The sequence below is a fragment of the Tursiops truncatus genome, chromosome 11 (genome assembly GCF_011762595.2).
Source record: "Tursiops truncatus isolate mTurTru1 chromosome 11, mTurTru1.mat.Y, whole genome shotgun sequence".
Classification (NCBI taxonomy): Eukaryota; Metazoa; Chordata; class Mammalia; order Artiodactyla; family Delphinidae; genus Tursiops; species Tursiops truncatus.
The window spans coordinates 44,432,227-44,453,281 of record NC_047044.1 but is presented as its reverse complement, the minus strand read 5'-3'; the positions used below and the strand labels follow the sequence as shown (position 1 = coordinate 44,453,281).

The following is a 21,055-nucleotide window of genomic DNA, read 5'->3' as shown; positions in this document are numbered from 1 at the left end:
CTCTGTGGATACCCTGGGGGTGGGATTGCCTTGATTTTGAGATTTCTTGATGAGATTTTTAACTGAGGTGGGCTATCCAGGCCCAGGAGGTGCCCTACAGTTCTGTCCAGGAAGCGATTTCTCCAGTGCTTCATATGATTTTATTCAAGTCCTTTGCTCTTCCTTCTAAGCCTGGGTTTAGGACCCCAAATCACTTTCCATACCCTTAATTTGTTCCTTTCCCATAAGACCTTGAGATGGAAAACATCTTCTGTTGTTTGAAGCATTTCCTCTTATTTAAATTAAAGACTGTAATTTTATGTGATTACCTCTCCTTTTCTTTTTTAGAACACATTCTAGTGCTCTGTTGTTTTTACCTCTGTCAACAATATTTCTGAAAGCAAAGTGTTGTTGTAATGCATGCTCTTCATGGTAGGTATGTTGCTCATAACTGGTTAGCCTCTCCAGGCCAGTCTGAACTGTGGATGTTCCTTGACTTACGGAGATTAGACTTGATAATGAAGAGGCCCAGGGAATGGGGGGGCAGCGGTGAAGAAAGTGGTTTTGGCAAAAGAGACACAAATGACCAAAGTCTAAAAGCTTTATTTACAATGAGTCCACTAAGGCCTCCATTTCAAAGTCACTGTCATGGACCAAATCAGTCTCTCCTTCCACATCTGTTCTCTTATATTATTTTTTCCTCATAAGGCCCCAAGAGATTACTCCCACTTGATTTCCCCCTTATTCCTATCCTCATTTTTTTAACTAGAAGATGGGAAAAAGAATTTAAAAATTACTTCCTAGGCCTTTCGGAATAGTGGTTAAGAATGTCACGGGCTCGGAGCAGGAAGATTGGATTCAAATAACAGCAACATTCTTATTTGCAGTATGACCATGGAGAGGTTGAGTAACCTTTTTGAACCTCAGTTGTTGTTTTTTTTTGTTTGTTTTGGGCCTCTCACCGTTGTGGCCTCTTCCATTGCGGAGCACAGGCTCCGGACGTGCAGGCTCAGCGGCCATGGCTCACGGGCCCAGCCGCTCTGCGGCATGTGGGATCTTCCCTGCATTGGCAGGCAGACTCTCAACCACTGCGCCACCAGGGAAGCCCCTTGAGCCTCAGTTTTGATCTGTATGATGAGGATAGTAATGTTGCTAATCTCAGAAGATTGTCATGAGGCTTTAATAACATAATGTATGTGTAGCGCTTGGCATAGGGACTGGCACGTAGGGAGTGCTGACTCTGTGTTGGCCACCACAGGGACTGCCTTTTTTTCCTTTGTCTGAGACCTGTGGCTGATGGCTGATGCCTGAAAAAATGAGCTCAGATTTGCCAGGAACCACAATATGTTATAACTAGTAACATGAGAATTCGAATTTGGGTGTTCCATCCAAAGAAAATCATCCAGAATATGTAAAAGCATTGTGCACAAAGATGTTCATAGGTCTGTTACTTAAGATATGAAAAATGTATATACCCAAAATACTCAACAATGGTGAACTACACTTATCTTCCCAACAGAATATTCTTAGAACTGATTTGAAAGTAATTATGAAGAATTCCTAATAATATGGAAAATTACTTTAAGTTAAATATATAAACTTACATACAATGTAATAAAATCTATATAAAAGACAAAACTTTGACATAAATATTAGACAAAAGGAGATATACCCAGTTATTTTTAAGTGACTTGGTTTGAGTGATGTTTTTCTCTTTCCTAGTTTCCTGCTATTCACACATTTCTCTAAAAAAGCAGCCTTATAGAAAGTTAGAAGCTCCACTGATTTATGGACCTTTAGGTTAGTGATTTGATATCCTGATGTCAGTAAACTCAAATTCTGCAAAGTCATGCTGTAATTTTTATTCATTCTACTCCCATATGGCTCTGTAGAGCATTGGAAAATTTCACTGCCCAGAAAGCAGAATTCCATACCAACTCTAAGCATTGTATTTTCCATGGAAATTATAAGCTACATGGATAATTTTTCTGGTGTTCTTTCAGGCTATTTTCTGTATTTAAATTCTGGAATAAATCTTCTAATTAACTCAAAATGGAATATACAGCTTCCTGTATATACACTATATATTCTTTTAAAATGTGTTCATTGTTTAAATGATTTCTCCATGACCTTCCTATGCTGTTTTTAGCAACTGAGCAACAACAAATAATGCATGGATAAGCTTTTGGAATTTTTTTTTCTGATACCTGCATAAGAAACTTTCTAAAACAAATCGCATGCATAGCCTACCTTAAAAACAAAACAAAACAAAGCATTATGTCTGTTTTCATGTCATCGATTTCACTGAAGAGGTTATATATTTCTCATAAGCATAGTCTGTATAGTAAGAGAGAGAAGATCAACTGGAAAATCATATTTCACTTCATTCTCATCTTGAAAGACCATGTGGCAATTTGAGTTTGCTCTCTTCCAGCTAGAGTCACCCTTTTAGAATATAAATCAGATCATGTCATTTCCCAGCTCAAAAACTTTTGGTGGCTTCCCATCACCTGTAGAAAAATGACCTGAAGCCCTTATTATTTAGAGCCTTCATGATCTAGCACCAGCAACCTCTGCAACCTCAGGCCCTACTCTTTGTCTCAGACTTATTCCACTTCAGCCACAAAATCCCTTTTATTATCTTTCAAGATCCCAAATTTGTTCCTGTCTCAGGAATTTTGAACTTGCTGTTTCCTCAATCAGAATTCGCCTCCTGCCAGATTCACTCAGCCTGTTCTCTCACTTCATGCAGGTGTCTTCAGGGAGGCCTTTCCGTAAACAACCGATTTAAATTGTTCCCCCATACATCTCCTTTCCCTAATATTGCTCAATTTCCCTTCATAGCCCTGAGATTTTATTAGCTATTTATTTGCGCTTCTGGTCTAAGGGTGATGAGTGCTGTGATCATGACATGTAAACAGATATTAAAGAAAGGGAGAAAGAAAGCCTTTAACCTATTTCAAATGGGATTTGGGGAGGCAGACTCATGCAGGGGAACCAGGGGGAGCTTTCTTGTCAGTCCTGGCTTTGAATTCCATCCCTACCACTTATCAGCCAGGTGAGCTCAGCAAGGTGCTTCTCTTCTGTAAACTTTAGCTTCTTTATCTTAAAAAAAAAAAGGCATAATAGTACTGATCTTGAAGCTTTTAAGGATAATAAACTGAAACAAACATGTCATTCCATAACAATGCACTGTAGGTGGAATACAGTAATTCCTCAATATAGTATAGCTTATACTAATTGATAGTTTTCTAAAAAATAAAATTAATTAGTTGACTTTGGTTGTAAAGCTAAGGACTTTTTCATTTTTGAGGAAAATAGCTAACATCTGTTGACTTTTCCACCTAAAGGCCAAACATTGACTTTGCTTCTTAACATTACTGAGTGCCTAGAGGACCCTCTGAATTTAGATCATGGCTGATTTCTTGAGAAATTATGTTGGGAAATGAAGAAACAAGTTTGTGTGTGGAGAAAAAAGGATGATTGTGGTGGTGGTAGTGGAACTATACAAGTTGCAAAAAATATTTCTGGATGCTTTATTTTTAATTATTAAATGTTTACGGAAGGAGGGAACTTAGAGATCATGTAATTCACTCTTGTCAATTTACTGACCAGGAGAAAGAGATTCCCAAGCCCTCCCTCAATTTATTTAAATGCATGGTATAAAATAACACATAAAGGAGAGTAGGAGAGTTATTTATTAATCAGAGAAAAGAAGTATAGAGATGTTGTATAATGCCTCTGCTTTCTCATTGGCTATAAAGCTATTTTACTTTATTATAGGCTAACTTATTCAAAGCTACTGGCTAGTTAGCCATGGCCTTCTTGTCTTCTATCATGTGTATCATTAATAAACAAGATGAGCAAAAATACTACAAAGATCACTCCAATAGAATTTTTCCATCCTGCTGGTATTGTTTAACCTTAGAAAATTCTTAATTTAAAAAATATGGTTCTAAGTTTTAATATATTTGTAAAATGTGCTAGTTTTTAAGAACTGACATTATTACCATAATTTAATTTAGTTTTGAGGAACATCTATTGAGTGCCTATTTTTTAATTTTATAATTATCTTTTTATACAGCAGGTTCTTATTAGTTTTTGATTTTATACATATTAGTGCATATATGTCAATCCCAACCTCCCAATTCATCCCACCTCCCCCCCCGCACCGCTAACATTTCCCCCTTGGTGGCCATACGTTTGTTCTCTACATCTATGTCTCTATTTCTGCCTTGCAAATTGGTTCACCTGTACCATTTTTCTAGATTCCACATATATACGTTAATATACGATATTTTTTTCCTCTTTCTGACTTACTTCACTCTGTATGACAGTCTCTAGGTCCATCCACGTCTCTACAAATGACCCAATTTCGTTCCTTTTTTATGGCTGAGTAATATTCCATTGTATATATGTAACACATCTTCTTTATCCATTCATCTGTTGATGGGCACTTAGGTTCTATGACCTGGCTATTGTAAATAGCACTGCAGTGAACATTGGGGTGCATGTGTCTTTTTGAATTATGTTTTTTTAAGGGTATATGCCCAGTAGTGGGATTGCTGGGTCATATGTTAATTCTATTTTTAGTTTTCTAAGGAACCTCCGTACTGTTCTCCATAGTGGCTGTATCAATTTACATTCCCACCAACAGTGCAAGAGGGTTCCCTTTTCTCCACACCCTCTCCAGCATTTGTTTTTTGTAGATTTTCTGATGATGCCCATTCTAGCTGTTGTGAGGTGATACCTCACTGTAGTTTTGATCTGCATTTATCTAATAATTAGTGATGTTGAGCAGCTTTTCACATGCCTCTTGGCCATCTGTACGTCTTCTTTGGAGAAATATCTATTTAGGTCTTCTGCCCATTTTTGGATTGGGTTGTTTGTTTTTTTGCTATTGAGCTGCATGAGCTATTTATATATTTTGGAGATTAATCCTTTGTCTGTTGATTCGTTTGCAAATATTTTCTCCCATTCTGAGGGCTGTCTTTTCATCTTGTTTATAGTTTCCTTTGCTGTGCAAAAGCTTTTAAGTTTCACTGGGTCCCATTTGTTTATTTTTGTTTTTATTTCCATTACTCTAGGAGGTGGTTTCAAAAAAGATCTTGCTATGATTTATGTCAAAGAGTGTTCTTCCTATGTTTTCCTCTAAGAGTTTGATAGTGTCTGGTTTTACATTTAGATCTTTAGTCCATTTTGAGTTTATTTTTGTGTGTGGTGTTAGGGAGTGTTCTAATTTCATTCTTTTACATGTAGCTGTCCACTTTTCCCAGCAACACTTATTGAAGAGACTGTCTTTTCTCCATTGTATATCTTTGCCTCCTTTGTCATAGATTAGTTGACCATAGGTGCATGGGTTTATCTCTGGGCTTTCTAACCTATTCCATTGATCTATATTTCTGTTTTTGTGCCAGTACCATATTGTCTTGATTACTATAGCTTTGTAGTAGAGTATGAAGTCAGAGAGTCTGATTCCTCCAGCTCTTGTTTTTTTCCCTGAAGATTACTTTGGCTATTCAGGGTCTTTTGTGTCTCCATACAAATTTTAAGATTTTTTATTCTAGTTCTGTAAAAAATGCCACTGGTAATTTGAAAGGGATTGCATTGAATCTGTAGATTGCTATGGGTAGAATAGTCATTTTCACAATATTGATTCTTCCAATCCAGTAACATGGTATATCTCTCCATCTGTTTGTGTCATCTTAGATTTCTTTCATCAGTGTTTTATAGTTTTCTGAGTACAGGTCTTTTACCTCCTTAGGTAGGTTTATTCCTAGGTATTTTATTCTTTTTGTTACAATGGTGGATGGGATTGTTTCCTTAATTTATCTTTCGTTGTTAGTGTGTTGGAATGCAAGAGATTTCTGTACATTAATTTTGTATCCTGCAACTTTACCAAATTCATTGATTAGCTCTAGTAGTTTTCTGGTGGCACCTTTAGGATTATCTATATATATAGTATCATGTCATCTGCAAACAGTGAGAGTTTTACTCTTTTTCCAGTTTGGGTTCCTTTTATTTCTTTTTCTTCTCTGATTGCTGTGGCTAAGACTTCCAAAACTATGTTGAATAATTGTGGCGAGAGTGGACATCCTTGTCTTGTTCCTGTTCTTCGAGGAAGTGCTTTCAGTTTTTCACCATTGAGAAGGATGTTTGCTGTGGGTTTGTCATATATGGCCTTTATTATGTTGAGGTAGGTTCACTCTGTGCCCACTTTCAGGAGAGTTTTTATCATAAATGGGTGTGGAATTTTGTCAAAAGCTTTTTCTGCATCTATCGAGATGATCATATGGTTTTTATTCTTCAATTTGTTAATATGGTGTATCACATTGATTGATTTGCATATATTGAAGAATCCTTGCGTCCCTGGGATAAATCCCACTTGATCATGCTGTATAATCCTTTTAATGTGTTGTTGGATTCTGTTTGCTAGTATTTTGTTGAGAATTTTTGTATCTATATTCAGCAGTGATACTGCTCTGTAAGTTTCTTTTTTTGTAATATATTTGTCTGGTTTTGGTATCAGGGTGATGGCCTCGTAGGATAAGTATGGGAGAGTTCCTCCCTCTGCTATATTTTGGAAGAGTTTGAGAAGGATGGGTGTTAGCTCTTGTCTAAACGTTTGATAGAATTCACCTGTGAAGCCATCTGGTCCGGGATTTTGTTTGTTGGAAAATTTTTAATCACAGTTTCAATATCATTACTTGTGACTGGTCTGCTCATATTTTCTATTTCTTCCTGGTTCCGTCTTGGAAGGGTATACCTTTCTAAGAATTTGTCCATTACATCCATGTTGTCCATTTTATTGGCATACAGTTGCATGTAATGATCTAATGATGCTTTGTGTTTCTGTGGTGTCCACTGTAACTTCTCGTTTTCCATATCTAATATTATTGGTTTGAGTCCTCTCCCCCTTTTTCTTGATGAGTCTGGCTAAAGTTTTATCAATTTTGTTTATCTTCTCAAATAACCAGCTTTTAGTTTTATTGATCCTTGCTATTGTTTTCTTTGTTTCTATTTCATTTATTTCTGATCTGATCTTTATGATTTCTTTCCTTCTACTAACTTTGGGTTTTGTTTGTTCTTCTTCCTCTAGTTCCTTTAGGTGTAAGGTTAGATTGTTTATTTGAGATTTTTCTTGTTTCTTGAGGTCGGACTGTATTACTGTAAACTGCCCTCTTAGAACTGCTTTTGCTGCATCCTATAGGTTTTGGATAGGTCGTGTTTCCATTGTCATTTGTTTCTAGGTATTTTTTGATTTCCTCTTTGTTTTCTTCAGTGACCTCTTGGTTTTTTAGTAACGTACTGTTTAGCCTCCATGTGTTTGTGTTTTGTATGTCTTTTTCCCTGTAATTGATTTCTAACCTCATAGAGTTGTGGTCGGAGAAGATGCTTGATATGATTTCAGTTTTCTTCAATTTACTGAGGCTTGATTTGTGACTCAAGATGTGATCTATCCTGGAGAATGTTCTGTGTCCACTTGAGAAGAAAGCGTAATCTGCTGTTTTTGGAAGGAATGTCCTATAAATATCAATTAAATCTATCTGGTCTGTTTTGTCATTTATAGCTTGTGTTTTCTTATTAATTTTCTGTCTGGATGATCTGTCCATTGCTGTAGGTGAGGTGTTAAAGTCCCCCACTATTATTGTGTTACTGTCGATTTCCTCTTTAATAGCTTTTAGCATTTGCCTTATGTGTTGAGGTGCTCCTGTGTTGGGTGCATATATATTTATAATTGTTATATTTTCTTCTTGGATTGATCCCTTGATCACTATGTAGTGTCCTTCCTTGTCTCTTGTCTATTTTATCTAATATGAGTATTGCTACTCCAGCTTTATTTTGATTTCCATTTGCATGGAATATCTTTTTCCATCCCCTCACTTTCAGTCTGAATGTGTCCCTAGGTCTGAAGTGGGTCTCTTGTAGACAGCATATATATGGGTCTTGTTTTGGTATCCATTCAGCGAGCCTGTGTGTTTTGTTTGGAGCATTTAATCCATTCACATTTAAGGTATCAATACATATATTCCTATTGCCATTTTCTTAATTGTTTTGGGCTTGTTTTTGTAGGTCCTTTTCTTCTCTTGTGTTTCCCACTTAAAGAAGTTCCTTTAGCATTTTTTATGGAGCTGGTTTGATGGTGCTGAATTCTCTTAGCTTTTGCTTGCCTGTAAAGCTTTTGATTTCTCCATCAAATCTGAATGAGATCCTTGCTGGGTAGAGTAATCTTGGTTCTAGGTTCTTCCCTTTCATTACTTTAAATATATCATACCACTCCCTTCTGGCTTGTAGAGTTTCTGCTGAGAAATCAGTTGTTAACCTTATGGGAGTTCCCTTTTATGTTATTTGTTGTTATTCCCTTGTTGCTTTTAATAATTTTTCCGTGTCTTTTATTTTTGTCAGTTTGATTACTATGTGTCTCGGTGTGTTTCTCTTGGGTTTATCCTGCCTGGGACTCTGTGCTTCCTGGACTTGGGTGACTATTTCCTTTCCTATATTAGGGAAGTTTTCGACTATAATCTCTTCAAATATTTTCTCAGTTCCTTTCTCTCTCTCTCCTCCTTCTGGGACCCCTATAATGGGAATGTTGGTGCGTTTACTGTTGTCCCAGAGGTCTCTTAGGCTGTCTTCATTTCTTTTCATTCTTGTTTTTTTATTCTGTTCTGTGACAGTGATTTCCACCATTCTGTCTCCCAGGTCACTTATCCATTCTTCTGCCTCAGTTATTCTGCTATTGATTCCTTCTAGTGTATTTTTCATTTCACGTATTGTATTGTTCATCTCTGTTTGTTTGTTCTTTAATTCTTCTAGGTCTTTGTTAAACATTTGTTGCATCTTCTCGATTTGCCTCCATTCTTTTTCTGAACTCCTGGATCATCTTCACCATCATTATTCTGAATATGTTTTTCTGGAATGTTGCCTCTCTCCACTTCATTTAGTTGTTTTTCTGGGGTTTTATCTTGTTCCTTCATCTGGTCCATAGTCCTCTGCCTTTTCATCTTGTCTGTCTTTCTGTGAATGTGGTTTTTGTTCCACAGGCTGCAGGATTGTAGTTCTTCTTGCTTCTACTGTCTGCCCTCTGGTGAATGAGGCTATCTAACAGGCCTGTGCAAGCTTCCTGATGGGAGGGACTGGTTGTGGGTAGAGCTGGCTGTTGCTCTGGTGGGCAGAGCTCAGTAAAACTTTAATCTGCTTGTGTGCTGATGGGTGGGGCTGAGTTTCCTCCCTGCTGATCATTTGGCTTGAGGTGACCCAGCACTGGAGCCTACAGCACCTTTGGTGGGCTAATGGCAGACTCTGGGAGGGCTCACACCAAGGAGTACTTCCCAAAACTTCTGCTGCCAGGGTCCTCGCCCCTGTGGTGAGCCACAACCACCCCCAACCTCTGCAGGAGACCCTCCAACACTAGCAAGTAGGTCTGGTTCAGTCTCCTATGGGGTCACTGCTCCTTCCCCTGGGTCCTGATGTGCACACTCCAAGAGTGGAGTCTCTCTTTGCCCCAGACCTGTTGAAGTCCTGCAATCAAATCCTGCTAGCCTTCAAAGTCTGATTCTCTGGGAATTCCTCCTGCCCCTGTTGGACCCCCAGGCTGGGAAGACTGATGTGGGGCTCAGAACCTTCACTCCAGCGGGTGGACTTCCATGGTATAATTGTTCTCCAGTTTGTGAGTCACCCACCCAGCAGTTATGGGGTTTGATTTTATTGTGATTGAGCCCCTCCTACCATCTCGCTGTGGCTTCTCCTTTGTCTTTGAATGTAGGGTATCTTTTTTTTTAATTTCATTTATTTATTTATTTATTTATGGCTGTGTTGGGTCTTCGTTTCTGTGCGAGGGCTTTCTCCTGTTGCGGCGAGCGGGGGCCACTCTTCATCGCAGTGCGCGGGCCTCTCACTGTCGCGGCCTCTCTTGTTGTGCAGCACAAGCTCCAGATGCGCAGGCTCAGTAGTTGTGGCTCATGGGCCTAGTTGCTCCGCGGCATGTGGGATCTTCCCAGACCAGGGCTCGAACCCATGTCCCCTGAATTGGCAGGCAGATTCTCAACTGTGCCACACCAGGGAAGCCCTGTAGGGTATATTTTTTGTGACTTCCATCATCCTGTTGATGATTGTTCAACAGTTAGTTATGATTCTGGTGCTCTCGCAAGAGTGACCGACCGCACGTCCTTCTACTCTGCCATCTTGAACTTACAATATTGAGTGCCTGTTTTGAACTAGATTCTGCAGTAGGCTATGGGGATAAAAAGATGGGTAAAAAGAATGCTTCATTTCCTTACAGATCTAAGTCCAGTGAGTGAGAAAGATAGTATCATGATAAAATTCTGATTAATATCATGATATTTATTATGAATAGGGGTGTTATCAAGGTGTTATGTGAGGTCAGAAAATAGGTGCCTAAGTCAGTTTTGGGAGAGGGCTTCCTGGAAAAAAAAGCAACAGGAGGACAAGGGACTATGAGACTCCTTTTTGTACAACTTCATGTTTGTAATTTTGTGGGGCTGCAAGTAAGTATAGCTGTCCCTTGGTATCCTTCAGGGATTGGTTTCAGGAACCCCCACAAATACGAAAATCCTCCAGTGCTCAGGTCCCTTATATAAAATGGGATAGTATTTGCATATAACCTACATACATCATCCAGGATACTTTAAATCATCTCTAGATTAATACTTATAATACCAAATACAATGTAAATATTATGTAAGTATTTGTCAGTATGCAGCAAATTCAAGTTTTGCCTTTTGGAACTTTCTGTAATTTTGGCATTTTTTATCCCAAATATTTTTTATCTACAGTTGGTTGAATCCACTGATATAGAACCCGTGGATGTGGAGGGCCGACTGTAACTTCCTTTTCACCTCTGCTGCAGGCAACAGTTGCCAGTGCCTGAATCATATCTTTATTTTCTCTAGGAAATGACCAGATGGACCCATGGTTGACACAGATAACTGTCCTGTGTAGTTGCCTCTTTATTCTATGGTACTCCGAGGACTAGTGGAATTTTCAATCCACCATAGGATCTTCCCACAAAGAGCACATTGAAGTCTTTTAATAATGAATAACAAAGAATAATAGATAAAATAGTAAACTTCTTAATTAAGCATTTCAGTAATTGCTTTAAAAATCTATGCCCTAGGGTTTCCCTGGTGGCACAGTGGTTGAGAGTCCGCCTGCCGATGCAGGCGACACGGGTTCGTGCCCCGGTCCGGGAGGATCCCACATGCCGTGGAGTGGCTGGGCCCGTGAGCCATGGTCGCTGAGCCTGCGCGTCCGGAGCCTGTGCTCCACAACGGGAGAGGCCACAAGAGTGAGAGGCCCGCGTACCGGGGGAAAAAAAAAAAAAAAAAATCTATGCCCTAAGGGACAGTTAAAGTGTCTTCTCCATATAGGGTGAAATAATGTAGTAGGCTATTTATTGGCTTTAAATGAATATTCAATTAATGAAAACTGGAATATGATGCTCTGAAAAGTCTGAGGATTGTGCTTTTTATTTTTTCCTAAGTTTCAAGCACCCAGAAACCAATGGCTTTTAAAGAAAATTCATGGTAAAATAGGGTATTTGTGTGCAAGCCACCCATCATAGTAGATTTCAGAGCTAACATTCACAGGAATTCAGAGCAGCTTTTAAAAAGTAGTTTTGGGTCTTAGGTGAAAACAAAGCCAGCTAAGATCAGTGCACTTTAGCATCAGCTAATATAGTCTGATTTTAATCTCCTTCTTATAAAAATATTCTCTTGTATGCCTAAAAATATATTTCGTTGCAAGCTCCCGTAAATTAGAGAAGGAGGAGGGGAGGGTATGTGTGTTGAGGGGGGCAGAGATGGGAGGAAGAACTGTATAGGTGCAATAGGCAATCTTTTATCCATTTCTTAAACTTTGCTCATTCGCTTCTCTTCTCCATTGTCTTTTCTTGATTCCTAACTCATTTCTTATGCCAAGCCCTTCCTCAACAGTAGAGAAGATAAATATCATCTACAATGTCTTCCTAAAAGATTAATAAAACACATTTAGTTATACATGAAATATTCTTTAAATTTGCTAATTCCACCCCCCCCCCTCCATTTTTTAGCAACATTTCCCTGTGATGATGCAAATTTAAGGAAACTGCATTTCAGCATCAGGCCCCTAAGTGTGCTCCCTTCTGGGCTGATTACTTTGAGCTAATGTCATGTTCCATTCACTGGGATTCCACACACTTCCCCTATATTGATTACTTTATCAGTAGTAGTAATCACAGATATCATTACCAGCCAATTACGCAAACACGTATCTAAACTAGGTAACTTATTCACCAACATTATCTCTTACAAGTCTTAATTTTGTAATGAAGCTGATTATCCTCTTATCCAATTGAGTATAGCTACATATTTTGATTTAGTAGGCTAGATGCAAGTATATTGGATTATATAGTAGATGATTACTTACACCTGTTTGCAACAATGCAAAATGAGGGCAATTTGAGTGTAATCTGTTTCTGATTCTATTTGAGGACTGCATTAGAGAAGCTAACTGCTTTAAAAAAAAAAATAGACCCAAACATATATTCGGATCAAAAACAATAGAAGTGTATTTCCTGCTCACATAACAGAACTGGGTGTGAGAACTGGTACTTGGGGATGCAGTCATCCAGAGACCCAGGTGGTTTTCTGGCATGTTCAATACAAGAGTTCAATACAAGGTCATCCTGGAAGATTCATTTTAGGGAAAAAGAACATGGAGGAGCCAATGAAAGATGTCTATGGGCTGACCTTGACAGTGAGGAATGCTTATATTCTACAGGCTAGAGCTTAGTCACGTGACCACACATAACTATCAAGGGAATAGGAATTATACTCTATTCCAGGAAGTAGAGGAGAACGTGGATTTTGGTGAGCAGTTGGCAATTTTTGGCATAAGCACTCAAAACAGAACCTGCTTCATTTCTTCATTTAATGAATACTTTACTTGTCTTGTCATTATTTGGAATATCTATTAGGCTTGCTTTGCTTTAATTTTCTAACACTGTGTCAGATGACCTATAAAACCTAGATCCAAGCTCTGAGTCTTAGAAGATTTGTACATATCAAACAATTGAATAGTGGGGAATATAAAAATTATAAGTTTTTTTTTCAAAATTTTAAACAAATACATTATGCCCATATTGTGGTAATAATTTTTTCAGCAGGCTAAATTATAGATAAGTAGGTTAGAATAAAAGGGTTTTGGAGCTAAAAAAGATACCTCCTAGTTCAACCCTCTTATTTCACAGATAAGGAATGTGGGGCTTGGAGAGATGAATTTGTTTAATTGTTCAGGAGGCGCTCATGGTTCCAGGCTCGTCCTCAGTTTCATGCTCTTCCTTGGGTCCAAGTCTCTTCATAACATTATTTGTCATATTTTTAAATTTGTAGTTATATTTCTCACAAAACATAAGTCATTGAAAGATGTCCACCCGTTTATAGAGAAGAAATGAAACATAATAAATTATAACTGACATAAGGTAGTATGTTTAAATCTGTGAGAAAATAGACCCAAACACCTTTTTTGATTTTCCAAACTTACTTGAAGGGCCCTAATAAATTAGCTACATACTAAAGATTCTTTTTTTTCTAATACCTTATTTTTCTTGTTTCCTCAACAAAAGAATAATGGCTTCTAGATAAATCTTATTCAACTCGAAAATTATATAATCCATGGCATAGGGATTACATAATTTTAGAGGAGGCAAATTTATAATCACCATGCTAATGAATATCTAGAATTAAAAGTTCAGGGGAAACAAATTATGAAATCTGAAATACTGGAAGCTGTGTTACTTTTAAGGAAAAAAACCAAATCATTACTTTTAAAACCCTTGTAAGCAAAAGTTAACTGTTTTATTATGGTGCTACATTAGCAAAACTATGCAGTTTCTTATTTAGTTGTTGCTGCCGTAGCCTAATTTCATGCTATTTCTGCAAGGATGTATAAAATGGAAACTGTACAAGAAAAGCGGCACAAATCTAGATGGAGTCCAAATCATACAAACTCTAGGAAATTTTATGGAAATGTAGAAATTTGGGGTTATTTTCATCATTCTTATTTATGTCAGACATTAACTGTGGTTGATCTTATACCAGGAGTGAACCAAAATCATTAGAGTGATGCTCGTTCATTTATTAAATCCAATAATCTTCAGAATTGGTTTTTATTATGAACATTATAAACACAGCTGCAAGTTAATATTTGTCTTTAGAGTAGTTTTTGCTTATCACACAAGTAAAGACTAAATAATCTGGCAAACTTGTTCGAAATGAAGATGAGAGAAGGCTTTGCTCTCTCCCTGTCCACCTTCTACCAAACACAAATAAAAAGGTCCATCTAATTTTGTGATGCCACAAAGAATAATGGTATGAAATGTAGGTAAAGAAGATAACCAGGCTTTGGTTGCTTTCATGTTTACCTATCCCCTGTGTTAAAAGTCTGCATTCAGTTGATTACTAATGTAAAAAAAATATCAGCAAAACACATAGTGTATTGTCATTTATATTGCTTTGATTTGCAAGGATTTTATATGCAATCTACTGTAGATTTTATATGTAGTCACTTCTTTCTGGATCCTCTTTTGGATATACCCTCTTTAAATGTGGGCAGCATGTGTTCAGATAGCTTTAAAAAGCTACAGTTTCATATTTTCCAAAGAATCTGACATTGGTTCCCACAGTGACACAGCATCTATTGAAAATAATAAACGGGAAGAGTCTATTTCTTTAACATTTTTGTAATTTGGACTTAAAATCTAACTCTAATCTTCATAGGTGTTATAGAAAGCGTTTATTTTTTTAAACAGGAAGGTTTGAAAAATGCTTGTATGGTAATGTAACATAGATACAGTCAAAACTGTAAATTGCTATTTTAATTTGATTATCCTTTGAAAACAACCTGGATTAAATAGCATTTATACAGAGCTACATGAAAAGTAAAGAAAATGCATTGAGAAACCAGAATTTCATTTCAGTAATCAATTATTTTCAATTACTTGTGACTGCTGAAATGTTTCTGTGAAGGAAAATACCTAGAGTTGATTTATTCAAATTCCACAGTTCTTTCCTTTTTAAAAACATGCATTCTGATATTTTTGTGTTCATTCAAATTTTTAACTCCCCAACTGTGTATGTATTAAGGGACATTGGCATCCTAAGTAGGACTATATTTAAAAAGTGAGTAATTTTATTTTTATAGTACTGAGTATGGCTTCTTTATACTGTGATGAATCTTGCTTTCTGCCTTTTATTTGCATAAGTAAAATCTTCATTTTTGCATCATCATGTGTCTTTTCTGCATATAATTAATATTAACTTTTTTTGGCTGTGCAGAGCTGGCTATTTGCCTCAGAATATTCCCCTGGAGATTATCAGATACCTGTCTGAGGAGAAGGATTTTCTTCCTTGGCACGCCGCCAGCCGAGCTCTTTATCCTCTAGATAAATTACTGGACCGCATGGAGAAATACAATGTCTTCAATGTAAAAAGATATATTTTCTTCTTTCTTATTTTCAGAAGATAAACTGTTTTCTCATTATCTACTATATTCAACTGACCTGAGTTATTTTAGTTCCTTCTAATTTGTGCTATTTTTGTCCTGATCTTCTGTGCAACGCCAATGGCAAATTGTTGAAGAAGAAATGTAATACACGCTACTTTTTGTTCTAGCCTAAAAGTGTCAATTAAGCTTAAATGCCTCAGAATTTAAGAACAAATACACATGGCACATCCTTAAAGTTCAAACTTACTTCCCTAGAGTTAAAGGGCTCTGTGTTCACAAAGGACTTAACCTGGGGAGAGGGATCCAAAGATCTTCACAGAATATAGACAGTTTCAGTAAAGATTCTTAGTCATTAGTTTTAACCAAAAGGACATAGTAAATTCAATTCACTTCCTTAATTAACAAGGATAAGATCAACACTGAGGCAAAAGCCCATTCATAATTGGGTCCAAGGGGATATAGGAGAGCAAACAACAGATAATCCAAATAGACCTGAAGACATGACAAACATTCCAAAATGTTACCTGACCAGATTTTCTAAGCTTGAAGACTAGAAAACCAGAATTGCACTGCTGACACCACCTAATCTAATGTAATAATCATTTTGAATAAGATTAGGATTAAGTACTGCTAATGAGCTTTCGATTCCAGAATTTCTTATCACCAGTGAAGCTTTGCATATGAGAATATGTCTCTGTAACTCCTGTCACCTTTGGGCACTATTTATTTCTTTTTAGTTATTTCAAGACTGCCCTGTGTCTTATAAAATCATCCTAATTTATGACATACTGGGCTCTGCTAATTAACCTACACATTTGAAATGACTCGAGACTAGATTGCTATGACATGAAATCTGTTTATTAGAGCCATCTAAATTGTGTGATGTCCATAAGAGTTGCTTCTTTCTATTTTATCCAAAACCTACATGAAAGCACCTCTGTTGTAATATTTTTTTTTAATGGGAATAATCCTGGCTTGACTGTTCATTGTTGTTAGTTTTGTCTAAGCCCTTGAAACAGACATGCGTGGAAATGTATCATTACAGTTATGGTATAATTTTTATCTGCTGGAGAAGGACTTATTACTCTTCTCTTTTCTTCTTAATACAGAGACACTACAATATTAAACTTATGTAAAGCAAAATACATTTTTGTATATATTTGCACTTTAGAGTAGTATATCATGTCAGACACCTCATTTTCAATAAAAGTTAAGAATTGCTTTTACTGTAATTTCAGTGCTTTCGTTCCATTGACAAAATCCAAGGACCACATTAAAGTGAGGAGAGCATATCTTACCTTGCTACTGATATTTAAATATATCATTAGATGAATGGATTTTGACTTTGAAATACCACATCATTTTACTAAAGAGTGTTCTGTGTACGTCAGGTTCAAAAAGGCTAGGCTATTGACTGGGCTTATAGCACAGTTTTGCATTAAATATGGTCTATTGACATAAAACACATAAATATTAGGTGCTCATTTTCACAAACTATATCTACATACATTTGTGTATATGTATATATGGTTTCATTATCAATATGCCTCACTTTTCTTGTTCTGCAAAAATCATCATCTCAAATATTTAATAGTGCAAATTACTTAATTGTTCAGTAGGAAGTAAAGAGTAGACTTCCATCATTGCAACTGTATTTTACACTAATTTTCTATATTTGAAATATCAAGTTGAATAAAATTATAATAGAGCATTACCATGCCCATAATTTTACTGATATTTCAAAGTTGGTTCATTTAGAAAATATTTTAATTTTACTGTATAATTTTACTTGTCAGCATGGAGTGATTTGAAAATGGTATTATCTTTATTTCTCCTACTCCCCATTTAGGAATATATTTTAAAGCAAGTTGCAACAACGTACATCAAGCTTGGTTGGCCAAAAACCAATTTTAATGGATCTCTTGTTCAAGCATCCTACCAACATGAGTATGGTTTTATTTTCTTACTTGCTTTTTTCCCCCAGAACTGTACAGTAACACACCACTAAAACCACTGTGACTTTAGCAGCATGAGACGATCTTACTTTCATTCTGCATCTTTCATTTCCCTCTCCTGGGAGGGCTTCTGATGGGCAGCACAGTTTCCACCACCTGGTACTGAGAACAAAGGCTTTTCTTTGCCATGTTTTAATTTAAGATCTGCCTCTATTGGTAAAGTTGAGATCTGAACCCGTACCCCTCACTATAGTACTGTTTCCAGAGAAGACTTTTTTATGTATAACTTCTACTCTGCTTAGTTATCTCTTGCTCAGCAAAATGGAATTTCCATATCTGAAAATTAATTTTGTGCTGATTATTTACTTATCTACTGTAATGTAGTGTAATGAGTTTCCTTTTCTCTCTAGATATTAACACTGTTTGTTAATTTTTCTTTTCCTTTTGATGATACCCAGAGAGCTACGTAGAGAAGTTATAATGCTAGCATGTAGTTTTGGCAACAAGCACTGTCACCAACAGGCATCAACGCTTATTTCAGATTGGATTTCCAGCAACAGAAACAGGTAAGTTGAACCAAATCCTGTATTTCTGATATGATTTATACTGCTTTCAGATTCTCAGTGGATGCATTTCATTTATCAACTGGAGAAGAACAAGACAAGAAAAAAACACTGCAAAACTTTGTTTCAGGTTCACAGCTTACAAAGCAACAGCATGAAAGCCACAATACACATATCTTTGGAATGTTTTATGTAGTTTTAAACTACCTTTCTTACCCAGACTTATTCTTCAACTATAGGGTGTCACCTTATTTTAAATTTTGATAGCTTTGCTATCCCATGAGAACAAAATAAATTTAGATCAAACTCTAAGGTTCTTTAGAAAGGTTGTGGTATTTATTTATAAAACAACTGTGAGCATTTTGATATAAATGAAGTAGCATAGCAAATGTTAACATTAAAACCTAAAAACAAAAAGGTTATGAAAAACCTTTACTCTTTTAGTGACCCTTGACAGAAACCTTAAACTTGTATCTTGGAATTTCACAGTACAGTATTTTAATACATAATGTGAGGTTAAAAATATTTAATAGTATTATTATTATTATTTTTGTGTGGTACATGGGCCTCTCACTGTTGTGGCCTCTCCCGCTGCGGAGCACAGGCTCCGGACGCGCAGGCTCAGCGGCCATGGCTCACGGGCCCAGCCGCTCCGCGGCATGTGGGATCTTCCCGGACCGGGGCATGAATCCGTGTCCCCTGCATCGGCAGGTGGACTCTCAACCACTGCACCACCAGGGAAACCCTAATAGTATTATTTTTGATTTAATTTAAATATTATACTGAATGTCAGTTGTTAATGTTAATGAAAAGAATATTAAATGTATGAAATAATCAAAGATCGGTGATCTTCTTACTATAGTTTTCTAAACCTTTTTAGGTGTCTTTGAATTTCCAAGGATCATTATATTACATTTCTTTTTACGCTTTGGGCAATTTATAATCACTCCTCTCCAGTCTTTGTCCACCGTGTTAAAGAGAGTCCGATCAGAAGAATGAGGAGCTAGGGAACAATTTGTTCAGATGATTCTATTTTACATGGTACAGGGGGCTTGTCCCTCATATGAGTGACTGAGATGACCCCATGAGCATCATCAGAGAAAGAGACTTGTTGTAGAAGAACATTGAGAACCACAGACATGAAAGCCACAGTGTTGTTTATGGAACACAGTGTTATCTGTTTATGGAACAAATTGGTATTTGTCTTGCTGAGAGATGTTTAAGTTTAAATTTAGTACCTGAGTCTAGATCAAAACGTAGCTCTCCTGCTTTAAAAGTCTGTGAGGGAAATCTTTCACTGCATTACTTAGTAATTAATCAGAACATCTCACCTTCTCTAGAGTTTTCCTGTTTTCTCTTTAAGTTAATTGGTCTTAGTCGTACTCTGAGCTAAGAAGGAAAATATTTTATCACTATTATCTCTCAATGGAACCATCATACACTTGAAGACAGTGATTAAATCCCTCATCACTCTTCTTTAGAACTAAAGCAAATTCATTTGTTAAACTTAGACTAATGATTATCCTTTTTGCTAAGTCTTCTGAAAATTATTATATTAGACTTAAAATGTTATAAAACTTTTTTCCTATTTTTTGCCACCTCATTCAGTTCTACCACGTTAATTAGGCTATGAAAACTTAAACATTTATCCAAAACCAATACATCCAAAATTTGATTAAGATATATAATCATATATACATTTGAGGGAAAAAAGGTGATATATGCTATTTGAAGATTGTGGTCTCAACTCTCCTCCCCTTTGTTTTTTGTTTCATTCTTTGTTTGTTTTATTTGGCTACAGACGCATAAGTCTTTTCTCAGAGCTGATAGCTGTTTTTGAACCCTTTCATGAATATACCCATACTCACATATATTCTCGCCATTGTATTAAAATTGAACTTGTACCGTTGCATTACCACAATTTCTCTAGACAGTATTCAAGCCGGACATCACTTTCTACATTTAAAAATATAGCTATTGGGGAAAAGCTATTCTTAAAATAATTCATTCATTTACCAAAATTTTATTGAGTGATTCTCAATAGCACCTGGTAACCAAAAGTCAAAGAGAAGAGGCAGAGCTCAAAATGAATAGGAGATGCAGCTCTATAAACAAATAGTGGTACTTTGAAGCAAGAACTAAGCACAGGACAGAGTGTGAACACACAGCAGGGAGGGGTTACTGCCTTGGAGACACTGCATTCTTCCTCATGAAGGATGAGTAGGACTTTGTCAGCTGATAGGGCTGAGTGAGGCAGCGGTAGGTGTGTATGAGTGTGTGAGGCGGGTGGATGCAGATTCCAGACAGAAGGAAGGCACATGGATTGATGTGTAAGGAGTGCAGCAATATTTGATTTGTGAGTTTGAACCATCGATCACCTCCATAATTCTCTTATAAATGAAAGTGTCAGCTCATTTCAGTTTTGATAACCCTGCCATTTATTCGTGGTAAAATAATTAAATTGGGGCCTAATAATATTTTAAGGTTCTTTTGTTATTTCCTTCATCATTTTTATATTCTCCTGCTTTGCTTTCTTTTGTAACTGGGCAAGTAAACCTGCTAAGTGAAACTAACTCTGTGTTTACTAAGGTTTACTCAACTGACCAACCATATGACACGACCCAGCATACACAAGTGACTTCCTGCAGGGAGGGTAAATGATACTTACTGAGCTACCTGTGTGTGAAGATCAGAGGTTTAATCTATATTTTGGGGATGACAGCTCAATAATAAAACAATAATGTACTCCTGTTCTTGGTGCTGAGTTTAACTTTCTTAAATTGAGTCAATTAAGGGGAGGGCTAGGTTTCTTTTTAAATGTGCCTGAAGTAACAGACCAGTAAGCTTTGTTTGTTTGCTTGGTTTTGTTTAACTGGAACCTTAAAAATCATCTAAAAAAACCCTCCAAGGGTAATGTAGTTGTATACTAAAAAATTTTGGTCGGAGAGATGCTATGTATTTATGCGAATAAATCTAAAGGACAAGGAGTCATGGAAGTAGCAGGGATTGCAACCTCTGGGGTGCTGTGTTACTCTACAGCCCGATCTTGATATACTG

The 21,055-nt window shown here is 36.8% G+C and overlaps 1 protein-coding gene across 1 annotated transcript in view; it reads left to right on the top strand.

Moving 5' to 3' along the window:
- Positions 1 to 21,055, top strand: part of TRHDE (thyrotropin releasing hormone degrading enzyme) — a 398,446-nt gene that overhangs the window by 338,522 nt on the left and 38,869 nt on the right. The window contains exons 13-15 of the mRNA XM_019918769.3: positions 15,312 to 15,459; positions 17,330 to 17,427; positions 17,894 to 18,001. Coding sequence (XP_019774328.2) covers positions 15,312 to 15,459; positions 17,330 to 17,427; positions 17,894 to 18,001 — 354 coding nt within the window. The remainder of the gene's footprint in view (positions 1 to 15,311; positions 15,460 to 17,329; positions 17,428 to 17,893; positions 18,002 to 21,055) is intronic.